Source organism: Saccoglossus kowalevskii, chromosome 14 (assembly GCF_978046115.1).
Source record: "Saccoglossus kowalevskii chromosome 14, keSacKowa6.1, whole genome shotgun sequence".
Classification (NCBI taxonomy): domain Eukaryota; kingdom Metazoa; phylum Hemichordata; class Enteropneusta; family Harrimaniidae; genus Saccoglossus; species Saccoglossus kowalevskii.
In genome coordinates this window covers 22,036,937-22,050,445 of record NC_140654.1, presented here as the reverse complement: position 1 = coordinate 22,050,445, position 13,509 = coordinate 22,036,937, and the positions used below count along the sequence as shown (strand labels likewise).

Genomic DNA, 13,509 nt, shown 5'->3' with positions numbered 1-13,509 from the left:
AACTAACTAAAGAATGTGTCGTTTTGTTCTCAAACCATTATATTAAAAACCTAATGCAACACTAAAAATTACATCACGGCAGCATTGCGAGAATTATTGTTACAAGCGCCCTCAGGCGACGACTTTACAAAATCAAAACATTCGGTTTCTAAGGAGATTCAAGATGGCGGCTTACACAGCGTAATTTTCGCCGAACAATTCTCATTCCGGAATTTGTGAAAACTGTGTTTTTTAACGCAACACACAACGACCTCACATCAACGACGCGACCCGTGACCAATTTAGAATCTTAGTAACCATGCCGGGTAAGATCAATGTGATTTTCAGTTATTCTTCAACCGTTATCTAAAAATGTTGGAAGGCAATTTTACTTGCTTTGGACTTCGCTTAGGCTTGGTTAAGTTAGTATGGTTTGATTTGCTTTGCCTGCTCGTCAGCTGGAATACTTGCTCCACTGTCGCTTTGTGCCATTAGGGAGAATGTGGTCTGTTTAACTAAAATGCTGACAGATTCATAGCCTCTTACACTGTAAATCCACAAGCGTCTGTTGTGGGACATCGATCCATAATAATGGAACGTTAATTGTTGTTGAACGATTCGACTTGTACTAAACACACTGCATACTCATATTGACAGGGGATAGGCAGCCTAACTGCACATATGTAACACAGATTACAGAATAAGTTGGGCGATTTTTAACTTACATCGTCGGTGTTATGCATGTACTAGCTAGTACATGTATATGATGACCCCCCCCCCTCCAGCAACCTTTGAACCTTAGATAGTTTGCATTGTGTATACGCGTCTTCCAAGATTTACCTAAAACAGAGTTGTTTGGAGATCAGGCTTTTCCATCTAAGTCATTTCCGAAAGTCTACATTACAATATCACAATTTCCTATTAGTTATGCAGATTTTAATCTGGTTATTGAATGACGATTGTTTTTGTTAGATGTATCTGATGTACTATGCAATGTATAGCATTTTTTTATGTTTTTTTTTTTTTATACGTGAACATGTGCAGTGACTGTTGGGAAAGATCCAGTCATTCAGACCTGGATATTAAAACAATTTCCCAATTTTATTATGCTAATATAAGGTGACCCGATTAAGGGCACTGGAGTAAGAACTTGATTTAATCGGGCTGACGCACTCGCATCCCAAATCGAGAATAAGTGAACAGTGTAATAAAGTTCAGCCAATCCTGCGCAATGTTGAATACAGTAGGTGTGACATCCACATAAGAAATAAAACCATGGTGTGCTGACCTGTACATATAAAATACTTAAAGTAGTAGATTGATATTAATGCCGAATACTAGTTTAGTAGTACTAAAAAATAGAATTTTCCTTATTTGATGAATTTAAGTCATATGTGAACACAAAATTTCACGAATGTCTTTGACACTTCATTTCGTAAGATATCGGACAAATTTTCACTGCTATTTTATGATTATCAATAACTCAGACATTTTGTGAAAATGTTGTCTTATGAAATTAAATTAGTTTACAGTACTCAGGCATTACATTTATCTACACTAGTAGGCTGCATAATCTGTAAAAAAAAAAAATAATCAAAAAAGTGCAGTCTGTATTACTATGTCATTCGACCTGATAGATCAAGCTAGTTGTTAACCAATCAGAATGCTGGGTGGTGACAGCCCATGTGCGAGGTTTTGGATGGGTGGTGTGTTGTGCAAAAACCGTAATGACTGAAAGTCCAAGTATATGTATTACATCAACTAGGCAGCCTGCACTCTCTACCAAATTGAAGTATGGCAGTCCGCATGTAGGTAGAATGAATGATGCAAATACTACCGAATCACAGTTAAAATCATGTTTATAATTTGGTGTTTGCATTTATCCATGTATATCCACACAGCCATGCTTTATTTTTTAACACTTTTTAATTTCACCTTTGAATTTAGAGCAACTAATCCATAAATATTCTTGAAATTGAGAAGACATGCTCCATGGTTTCTCTTATCATCTATGAAGTGTTTCATGAACTTCTGCTAAAAAATATATACACATGTCAGATGGCTGTTTACAATGCAACCATATTTTCTTTATTGAAGTGCACATGTGATAATTTAAATGATATGATAAATTTGTGTCTCATTGGTCATAAATAAGTCATATTTTAATGATCCAGAATACAATAAAGACAATTATTGGTTTATATGCAGTTCTATCAAAAAAAAAACCCTTTCAATAGAACAAAAATGGTATAAGCTTTCAATTAGCTCTTAGCTGATCCCCCCCCCCCCAAAAAAAAATTAAATATGCTGCCAAATCTTTAGTTTGACCATTTCTTTTTTACAAATTAATGAAACCATGTATGAGAAAGAACTCAATATAGTAAATTTATGATATCAAGCAGATTTATTTACAGGCTGATAAATAAAATATGATACCAGATGTCTGTAATAATTTCCAACTACAACAGGTAGGTTGAAGGAAGTTAAAACAGCGCCCTCAATTGTTTTAGGTTATTTTGTTTTCTATGATTTCACCAAATTCTGCATTCAATTAGAAACCTTTCAGATCATTTTGTGAGATGTGGTAGTCGCTTACATGAAAATTATGTACAGATGTTGATTGCATGATTCATGTTGTTACAAAAAATGGAAGAATTCTAGTGGAGAATTTTGTACATGTGTGATGAAGATTGATTTAAATTGAATGAAAGGTAGTTGGTCAAAACTACTTCATTGGTCAAAAAATTTAAAAATTACAGAAAAAAACAAAAAAAACACCAAAATTATGCAGAATGTTACACAAAAAATGATGGCATTTAAGTTTAAAGGTTTACATGAAAAATGAAAAATACTGTAATAATATATTTCACTGCTGTAAATAGTGATGATTTGGCAGTGATTATATGTTCACAATTAAGTGCTGTATTTAGTGTTACAATGGTTGTTAGGACTCTTGCTTCCTAAAAAATCTCCTTTTTATGTTTGCCAATAATAATACAATATTCCCTGAAAAAACTTGGGAAAAAATGTATGTCAATATTTATGCTGATTTATCTTTGTACCACATTTAAAATACAATCTTAGATTTTCATCTGTAAAGTCTGTCTCAATTTCATATTTCTGGTAAAGAAAAGTCTTATTTTAAAAAATAGTGTATAACAGGAGTATTTTTTTTCTTGCAAGTACATATAATGTTTTTCAAGAAACTGCGTCAGTATGCAACTTGCTGTCAGTAATGATATTCGAGTTGCCATAGTAACGTTGTTGTAATGTGATTGGACTCAGACACTATTATCAAATGCATGATTTTATCATGCTTTGTAAATGAGACTGCTATGTTTTATGATATATTTTATGTGTGTGGATGTGCGCAAACCAAGAAAACATCTTGATATATATTGTCTTCAAGGTCGGAGGGGCAAGGGGGATAGCTGGTACAGGTTACAGGAAATAAAAAATGCATTTTACGTTTTTACAGGAAATAAAATGGAAAGTTCCAATTACAGTAAAAACTAGTTTTTTACATTTTATAGATAAAGCAAATTCCTAATTACATTTAACATTTTTATAATATACCGGTACTTGATAATTTGTGTTTAATTAGAAATTGCGTTAGAATTATGACATTTTATGTTGAAAATGCTTTATACGCTTGCAAAAAATAAGATCTTTGTACAAATTATGGACGAATGAAATAGTTGATTACATTTTACCATGTCTACGAATTTACGTTTTTTATTTATTTAAATTACATTATTACGAAAATAAAAACATTTGATTACAGCTTATGAAAATTCCCCTTGCTGACCCTCAGATCAGGATTCTAATTTGTCATATTTTGAACCCAAATACGATGAAAATGCTCTTACTAGTCAATAATAGCATTTGTTAATACAAGTAAAGGTGTAGATGTATGAACAGGTACAAACTAAAAAAACATTTAAAAAAAAATTAAACACAAAACACCCCGCAAGTAAAAACCTATAGGGAAGTAGACTTTTTCAAAATTGGCTGAAGAACGACTCTACATAGTAGTAAGCTGTTCATTCCATACATTGCTAAATTAATCTAACATTGCCAATACAGTGATTGTCAAGGGATTTTAATTCAGTACAGTGGCATTACGAAGACTTAAGATGTGATTTCAATCAAGCCAGTTATTGGGGTGCTCTTTTTACATGGGAGGTTACTGTCTTGAAGCAACATGTTGTAAAATAATTTAGTAATGGTCAATATAGTCATATAGATATTACATATCATTACTTGTACTGGGGTATTCGTGAGTTAGTATTGGATGGACGATGTCTACATGTTTGTGTTTACACAGCATTCCGCGCAATTACATGGCCTTTTTTGTTTCTGGATGTTTTTGATAATTCAGTTTCTGAATCTTGTGAACCCCCCCAAAAAATTAGTGTGAATAATAATTTTGTTGAGAGCATATGGCTAAAAAATAACATGGGGTACTTTCCTTCAAATTAATTCTACTTACTGATAAGTTTACGCCATTGAACTTGAACCATTTCGGGAGTGCAATGAAACTATTCAGACTTTGAGTATCGGTATACAACTAACTAAGCTCTTCGGAACTTGTAATAAGACTGCACTGTAGTCTCCAAATCAGACAAAAGAAAACATCAATCAGGAAGTCAATTATAAGTTGACAGGTATAAGTACAAAAAGTTACCTAGCAACTTACACTTTTTTAATTAAAACAGAATCGGTAATTAAATATTCAGATTCTCGACCGCCCTCCCCTAAATGTTACTGCTTCTTTAAATGGAACCATGTACGTCCTTGTAAATAATGTAGTGTCGAACATTTTGTTTCTTTTGTTCCATTGCTTTTGTAATAACTGTAACTGTCCAGCGCTCGTGAAATGTAATACCGACCGAATGTTATTACTTACTAGGGTTCTACTTAACATGTTTGTGCAATATTCAATCAAAGTGCAATTCGTCTCCAGTTTCTGTTGGCGACTGTCATGCTTGCTACTATACCTTAGATCACGCCTATTCATCGTAACTACGCATGAAATAGTGGGTATAGTTTCTTCACTACAAACACTCGTAGCTAAGTTACCTGTCCGTTTACGTTCCTGGCATGTCGGTTGTTATATACGCTTGTTAAAATGATTACAAGTTGCTAGTGGTATTTTAGCTTTGGAGTCTATCTGCGACTACACTGTCTGTGGCGACATTGAGAGTTAACGAAGGATTATTGAAGTTCGTACCAGTGTTCAAGCGAATCAAACTTTCTGTGTTCTGATTTGTTGATATGTCTGAAACTGACAGTCGTCCTAGGACAGCAGCCTCCATTGAGAGTGATATATTAGTCGTAGATAGTCGACCTGTCAGTCGGCAGCTCTCTTACAATTCACCGCTTCTAACATCTACTCCAGATTCTGGTAAGAGTTGTATACATAATTGTACACAAGGTCTACCAATCTCAGTAAATTTGGATAAGGAATTATTGTATATGATCCGAGTATATGGTCTGTGCTCTGAATGCTTTTAGTTTATGCGTTTTCATATGATTACATTGATTTGGTATAATTTTTCTGGCTGGCAGGATGTATTACTGATAGTTTAACCCTTTGAGCATCTTAATTTTTTTCCCTGCTCAAAATTTGGTAGATTTGTTTACATTTTCTGTAATTTTCACTGAATTCAATCTTAATTGTGAACCAAACAAACAAAATGTGACCATACTTTAGGTATTCATCAAAAAATGTGAAAATTTCGCAACATTAATATAAATAGAACTATTTTGTTGTTTGATTTTGACCTTTGTACTCAAAGGGTTCATCAAGCAGTTGTGATGAGTTACTTCACCCATGTCTACGTCAATGAATTTAACATAGTTACGCACATGTGTGCCATGCAACAAATAAATTTAGGATTGATATCTTTTAAATTAAATGTAGAAACTAAAAAGACAGTGCTAGTGTTCACTTGACTTGATTGCTTTGCGTTATTTTTCCTAATACAAATATTAGTTTTTCAGCTTCACTTCTCTTCTTAGTCCATCTGGCATTTAAATCGAGAGGGTCGTCACCTGCGCACACGCGGTAGTCCCAAGCGACGATAACAACACATGCTAGAAACGCAAAAGCTCATAGGTAGACGCTTGTTTGTAAACAATGACACGCTATGGCCATTTGACGCATGCGCAGATGACGACTCCTCCACTTTAATTTATGTATCGTATTCACACTATAAGAAGTTTGCATTTCAACAAACATTATAACACAGGGGTCGTTGACCTTCTTTTTGAGAAAATTGATATACAGGCTTCATTCATTCATTCATCCATTCATTCATTCATTCATTTATTTTGTCTGCTTGTTAGTTCTTTCATTAATTCATTTTAATCATTCATACATCCAATCATAAAACATGCCCACCCATCCATCTGTCTATCTGTCTATTAATAGTGTCAATAAACAGTGTAATATGTTATGACATTGCTCATAAATACAATATAAATTTCAATATAAAGAAAGAAATGAAATCACAACAAACCTGTAACATATATCTGGCATTTACATAAACAGGTGACATTGTTTATCTTTCATAACAATTGTTCATAACAAAATCAAAATACACGTAATGTCAAATTATATATACTAGCTCACTTTGCAAGCGTTAAGCTAGCTGCATTTCTATTAAGAAAAGCACAGTACGTTTTTCTTCTAATTATTTTTTTTTTTAATAAATTTCAGCCAAAGCTACTAGGAAGGACAAAGAAAAAGAGGATGCCAAACCTACTGTATTGAGAGGTGTCTATATGCTACCTAATGGTGATAAGTATGGTAAGCAATCATTTGGATTCTTGTAGAAAGAAACACAATTATATCCCAATACATACATTGAAAACCTAACCAAACTCAAAAATTCAGCCGTATAATTATTAAAAAATTTGATAACTGCTTGAAATCTTAAAATACTACAGTCATCACTCCGCATCATGTTCGATATGGGATCCATAGTGACACACACAGCACGTGTAAAAACATTGTTTATTTACATGAAATCTTTTGAGTACCAAATTCTTCACAAAAATGGTGTAAATTTGTTCAAACTATCTGTAATTTTCACTGAATTCAGACGTAACTAAACAGACAAAATGTGATGATATTTCTAGTTTTTGATCGACAAATTTGAAAATTTGCATCAACATTTGATATGGGAAGGAGCAGTCTTTAAATGAGACTGTTTGGTGGATAGTGGCTGAAGTTGACTCAGTGCTAAAATAGTGAATGCATATCCCCTGCTTGATAGTCTCCACAGGTAGCTAGTATGAATGGTACATAATGACAGACAATGATGTTAATGTACATCAGATTGTCAAAGGTAAAGGGAGGTGGTTGTCACAAAACGAATTGCCTGTAAACAAACAATGTTTTTTTACATGCACTGCGTTGCTATGGGTTACCTACCAAACACAATGTGACATGACAACCTTTAAGAACACTTAATCGTTGATTTACAACAATTATACATTTTAGATAAACGTTTATTGAGATAAATTGGAGTCAAGTAGCACATGTAAATATTGTTACATGTGCAGCCAGACACAGGAAGTACGCACTCTCCGATGGCCACTTTTTTCAATTTAACCATATGTAAAGAGATACAGATTTTACATCTATCATTTGGGATATGTAATGTCGGAAACAGGAGTGAAAAATAATGTTCCAAATGCATTTGTATTCAGGATTCATACTGTAAGGCGCTTAATTTTACGAGAGATCAACTTTGGCGAATTTTGCTCGTCAGTGGAAATTGTAAAATTTTGTTGCAGTGGAAATTGCATATGGAGTTCCAAAACACATGGTTATATCAAATTTCTCTAATTTGTGTAATTTGGGTAACTCATCAAATTGTAAAGATTTGAAGCATCAACAAATAAATGGTTTACAGTATTTTGTAAGATAGAAACTCTGGCATGCGTACATTTTGCCAATACAGACAGAAAATAAATTTTCAATAGTTTTATATGTATGCATCTTAGATAGAACATACTGCAAGAAAGAATTGGACAATCTTTTTATACCATTTGGCAATACCGTATTTGCTCTATTACAAGCTCATCTGCAGTAGAAACAGTCTAAATTATAAATTACATCTGTTGTCTGATGAAGCATTAAAATATAACTTACTTTGACCTTAGGAACACATCTGTAATTTACATAAAGCGTTATATGCCCCTCCCCTCTTAATAGAGCAAATGTGGTAAGTCAAAAATTCCTTCTGAAATGTATTTAAAACTTGTATTTAGCACATATTGCCACCTTGATGACAGTAATGCACATGAGAAAAGGGGACTTGCTATTTGTATTCTATTGTAATTTTATTTACATGTATTTGTGTGTTTTTTTATAAGATGGAGAGTACAGCAGGTCTGAAGAGGGTGTACTAGAACGTAATGGATATGGCGAACACACAACATCTGAGGGGACCGTCTATCAAGGAAATTGGGAAAATGACAAAATGAACGGGCATGGCAAATTAATGCACCCCAGTGGAGCTATTTATGAAGGTGATTTCGTTAATAATCAATTTACTGGAAAAGGACGCTACACGTGGCCGGACGGCTCTTATTACGACGGCCCATTCATTGAAAACAGGTATAGACAAACTTGTTATTCATTATTTATCATTTTTAACTGCTGTCACAAAATATACCCCCTTAAAATTTTGTTTCCCATATTTTCAAAAATATTTGATTAAGATCTGAAGGTACTGGGGAGTTATGTTCATTTATTTCAAAATTAACAATTAAAGAAATGATAGAAAAATATATAAAAATGTGAAAAAAGTTTTTGTGCGTAATAAAATATAATCAATAAACGACACAGTGTGCCTAGCGAATGCCCTGACTATCTGATTTGATTTTTGGTGAAATTATTCAAAATTTGAAATTGCTAAATTTTGTCAACATTAATCCAATGTTATTACAGGACACCAAAAATAAAAAAATTAAAAAATTGGGTTCATCAGACTATTTCGAAAAAACAAGAAGTCAAAATGTTGTGGAAAATAGTAAAAATAAAATTTTCAATAAATTGCTCTCCCAGGCAATATAACGATATTGACTTTAAAAAAGTTAGGGGTCACCAGTCTAATTTTTGAAAAAATGATGGTTGTATTTTAGTGGGTAATTGCCATTTTGTGAGTATTATTATGCTTGTTCCTATGGCAGAGTTATTATGCCAAATCTCAAATTGTAGTCTGGTTTCATAGGCTGTAAAAATCCTATATTGTAAATGAAGGGGTACTTATTGTCCTAAATTATTTCAATAATCTGGGTTTTGAAAAAGAGTCAGTAAATGCAATTTTTCTTTAACATTGAGTTCTATGCATGTTTTACAACAGATCAATGGTAAATGTTCCGTTAATGGTTTTTCATAAGGGACTGACAATTGTGTGGTCTACAGAAATTTTCAACTTTCCTTTCATCAAGTCTATGGCCAAGAAAAAAGGAAAGGTGTTATGGCTTCTTAATTTGGAATCTTTGAAGTATTACCATAAGATCTGTATTAGAACCTGCATCTTTTTGAACAACTGAGAACCAAAAATTAACCATTTTTCATCTCCCTCTGTTTCATTTTAATAATAATACAGATTTTACTGTTAGTGACACAAAGTTATGTTGAATTTGTTAAAACAAGTAAATCCAGTGAAAGTCTTGACTATTTGAGGCACGGCACTGACATAAAAATTTACCATAACATGAGCCCTCTCCTCATTCAGTAATCCCAGCATGCATAAAAATGCTTATTTATTCATGTCATATTTCTTCCCTAGGATGGAAGGTGAAGGCGAGTTTACAGACACTGACTCTCAAGTCTGGACTGGTACATTCCGATACAAAGCAGCACCTGGTCTTAAATTCAAACTTGGACTTTAACAGACAGTGCATATATAATAACAGAATACCTGGATATTTGAATTAAATGTAGTCCTTTTCTTTGTAAATACTTATTGACTTTTGTTACTGATTAGTGTGTATAATTGTTGTATATGACAGATGTACAAAGATATTATTTGTTAAGAGTTTTGTAATAAAATGAAAATCTCTGAAAACATGTCTTTCTTGCGAATACTTAGTTTTCGATCGCTATGACATCGAATACAGGCATGCCCTCATACAATGTAAATTGAATTTCTTTTGTTTTTATCTGCTCAGTCCACTGATACCACATGCTGGTTCATGAGTGAAATTTGTCTGGTAAATATTGTTGAATTGAACAAATTATTTATTGTGCTATATTGCCAGCTGGTGCTAAAACACACTATGCTAAATTATTAATTATTATTAATATCATGTATGTCCATGATGATGACAAATAAGGGTTTTCCCCAATTGTTAACACATACCATACAAATTACCGGTATACTTTTTTAGTGCCCGTCAGACCTTGTGCCCATCGTTTCCCATGCATGCCTTTGCCAATATCATTCAAAATTGGTACTGATATCACTCACTTATGCATGTCATTTTGTTTTGGGATTTTATTCAAAATGGTCGACTGGTAGTTATTTTATTTCTCACTTGTTCTATTCGTTTTTTCGATATATCCATCCACATACTTTATTTATAATTATTGCAAAGGCAAGAAGTAAGGTTCAATTCAATACATTCAATTACCCAGCATAGACTCATAGATTTTCTTCCACGTCACGCAACACGTAACTGAGGCAAAGAAGCCAGTGCCATCTTGCCCCATCTTCACTTTCTTTTTTTCCCCGCACGGAGTGTGCATCGGAGCCAAACAGTGCGGTTCAGCAGTTTTTCAACTGATTTTCCTGAGGTACTCCTGTGACTGTTGGTAACAGTAAGACGTGGTTTCAGATAGGATAACATTTTTACCTTGCCCGTACCATCGAAGATGGAAGGGAAAGGTATATTAAGGGAAAAATTTTGTCCGGCGTTGTCGTCATCGTCGTCGTCGTTGTTGTTGTCGTCGTTAATAATTGTTATTGTGTGCATAATAACTTTACTAATTCTATTCCAAACTTTATCAAACTTGGTCACCTTATTCATCAGTATAAAGTCTTCCCTGAGTTTGAACAACAGATGTCCTGTATGAAAATATCATGCAAAAATTGAGAAAATCTGATAAAATATTTTGACTGTTTCTACTTGACTGATCACTGGTGATACACATCAAAGGTCACTGATCTCAGTGGAAATATGCATTGTTGTATGTGTTCAATGAAGCAAATGATTTATCTTGTAATAATATCCTTGGTAATGTATCTCAGAATCCCATACTGGGTTTCAAAACCAACTCATGGAGAGATTGCACAGTCGGATACACATTTGCAAACCTACCAATAAAATCTTTACAGAAAACAAGATATCAGAAAATCAATATAAGCACTGCTATGAACTGGGTGCCAAACTTTGATCAAGATCTGAAGCTAATAGAAAATCTGTTTAGTCAAAAGTTATCAAATCAAAAACAATACATAAAAAATACATTAAAAGCAAAACATTTCATCCACATTTTAAAAAGAAAATTATTCTAAAATATATGTATTCTGTATTTGACAAACAGTTCATTCGACAAATGAAAACTCACAGAAATATGTTTCAGCTATTAGAACAGAATGATAGAGTTTTTATAATACTAGTTTAAAAACGTACTTCAGAGATTGCAGTGTTTGAAGATGTAGTTTCTCAGGAGGCAACAGTACTGTTGACTTCTCCCTCCACTGGACACCAACTATTTAAGTTGATTTGCATACAAAGCAGAGCTTGCAACATGATAGCCATTCATAAAGGGTGTTTTTTTTTTACTTTTCATATAATACAGTAGTCACACAATGAGGCAGTTCATATTTGTCTCAGTGAATCATTCATTTTTGACAGACACCTGTACAAAATACTTGAACTAAAGCCAGCTAAATTTTTCTGTTATCTTGCATGTTTTATGAATCTATTCACATCTAAATGCAGCACTTTTTTTGCAATGAGACATTTGTTTTTATTCTAAATATCTCAATTACTTTCAATAAAGCTGGAAATTATGTTCCTTAAAATAATTAAACAAATAAGGCACCAATGTTTTTGTAAGATATTTACATCTTTTAAGGACATTCGGTAGACTGATTCCCCACTGTTGGTTCAACCCCAAAACTTGTTTGTATTCAAAATTAATTATGACAATGCATATTTATATTGAAACAAACTATGATAAAGGGAATTATATTATATAACAAAGGGCAAGGTCACCAGAGTTCAACTATGTTTCTTATTAGGGGCCTGTATTCTTTTTGTACCGATCGCAAAAAAACTCGGATGACGCATTTGACCACTTTTGTAGGACTTCATTGTGTCAGTTTCAACTGGAATTGCGTTCCACTCATGCGTGCTTTGTTCACATCTTAGTGTAGTTTAAATGGACTAGAAGGAAGGAAAACACTCCAAGAAGAGCTCCTCACCTTCCAGGTCATCACCCAAAAAATCGACTCGGCCTTGCAGGAATTGTCACCATTGTTTAGAATGCGTTCTGGTTTCAAGGTTTTTGCCATGAGTGCATGTGCTTTAATTGGAACCCGAAAACCTGGGATAGTTTCAGAACCGCGCTCATGTTGCAGAGACTTAACGCGTTGCCCGAGCTTGGGTTAGTCGAGCCTACAGATTGGGCGACACCACCGGTGTGAGTGAGAGGAGTGTTAGTATGAGTGGGAAGTCCTTCCATTCAACTACAGGTACCTCGAATGCGTCAAGTTCCCCAGGAAGCGACGGTTCCTTCCCGGGATTCCATTCAAGCAGTTGCCCTGTTAGATCCAAGGCAACATCGATTGTGCGGCTCCCCTGGCCCGGTATTTTACTGAATCTGATGGCGCGCAAAGACAGTGTTGATGGGATGCTGTTAGTCCACTGTGGAAGAATATAGTCCTATATATGACTAACGCCTTCCACTGGACCAAGCTCTATCCGGTCGGTACTGGAGGTAGTAGAGTCTGGAGCCAAACCTCATGCTCCGAGGGATCCCCCAACCCAGGTACCACAAACTTTTGTTTGCACAGGACGGGTAATGGGGGATGGTCACGTTCCGTGGAGTTTCTCAGCATCTTAGTCAGAAACAGTCCATCATGCCCTGAGAGCAGAGTTGTGATCCATTGGTGCGCCCCGGGACTCTGAAATTTCAAATGTGAAATGCATCAGCCTCCTAGACCAGTAGACACATTTGTTAGGGGGCCATTGCACAGCTATTTGTGATATGCTGCAGTGTCATCTGGCTCTCTTGGCAGGGAAAGCAACGTGGAGCTTCCAGGGGTGTGGAACAGACGGACGCTCTCTCATGGCAACTCTGTTCCAGAACATGGAGTGGCAGGTATGCCTTTATGGAGCCTTCTGACTGTTTCGGCTGTTGGATGATCTGAATATGGACCTATTCGCCACAGCCCGGAATGCCAAGATCCCAGTGTATGTGACGCTCCTTCCGACTCCAGGAGCGTGGGCCATGGACGTATTATCAATCCTGTGGGCCCACACAGACGCGTATGCCTT

At 34.8% G+C, this 13,509-nt stretch overlaps 1 protein-coding gene across 2 annotated transcripts; it reads left to right on the top strand.

Annotated features, from left to right (window-relative positions):
- Positions 1-146: 146 nt before the first annotated feature.
- On the top strand, positions 147-10,070 carry LOC100366738 (uncharacterized). 2 transcript variants are annotated; one of them, XM_002731008.4, is made up of 4 exons: positions 147-305; positions 6,704-6,793; positions 8,368-8,611; positions 9,792-10,070. In XM_002731008.4, exons 1-4 carry the CDS (start codon positions 299-301, stop codon positions 9,892-9,894), a joined length of 444 nt encoding a protein of 147 aa, XP_002731054.1. In that variant the 5' UTR covers positions 147-298; the 3' UTR covers positions 9,895-10,070. The 2 variants fall into 2 exon arrangements, with proteins under 2 accessions (XP_002731054.1, XP_085363817.1); XM_085507691.1 differs by lacking the exon at positions 147-305 and adding an exon at positions 5,079-5,386.
- Positions 10,071-13,509: the final 3,439 nt, after the last annotated feature.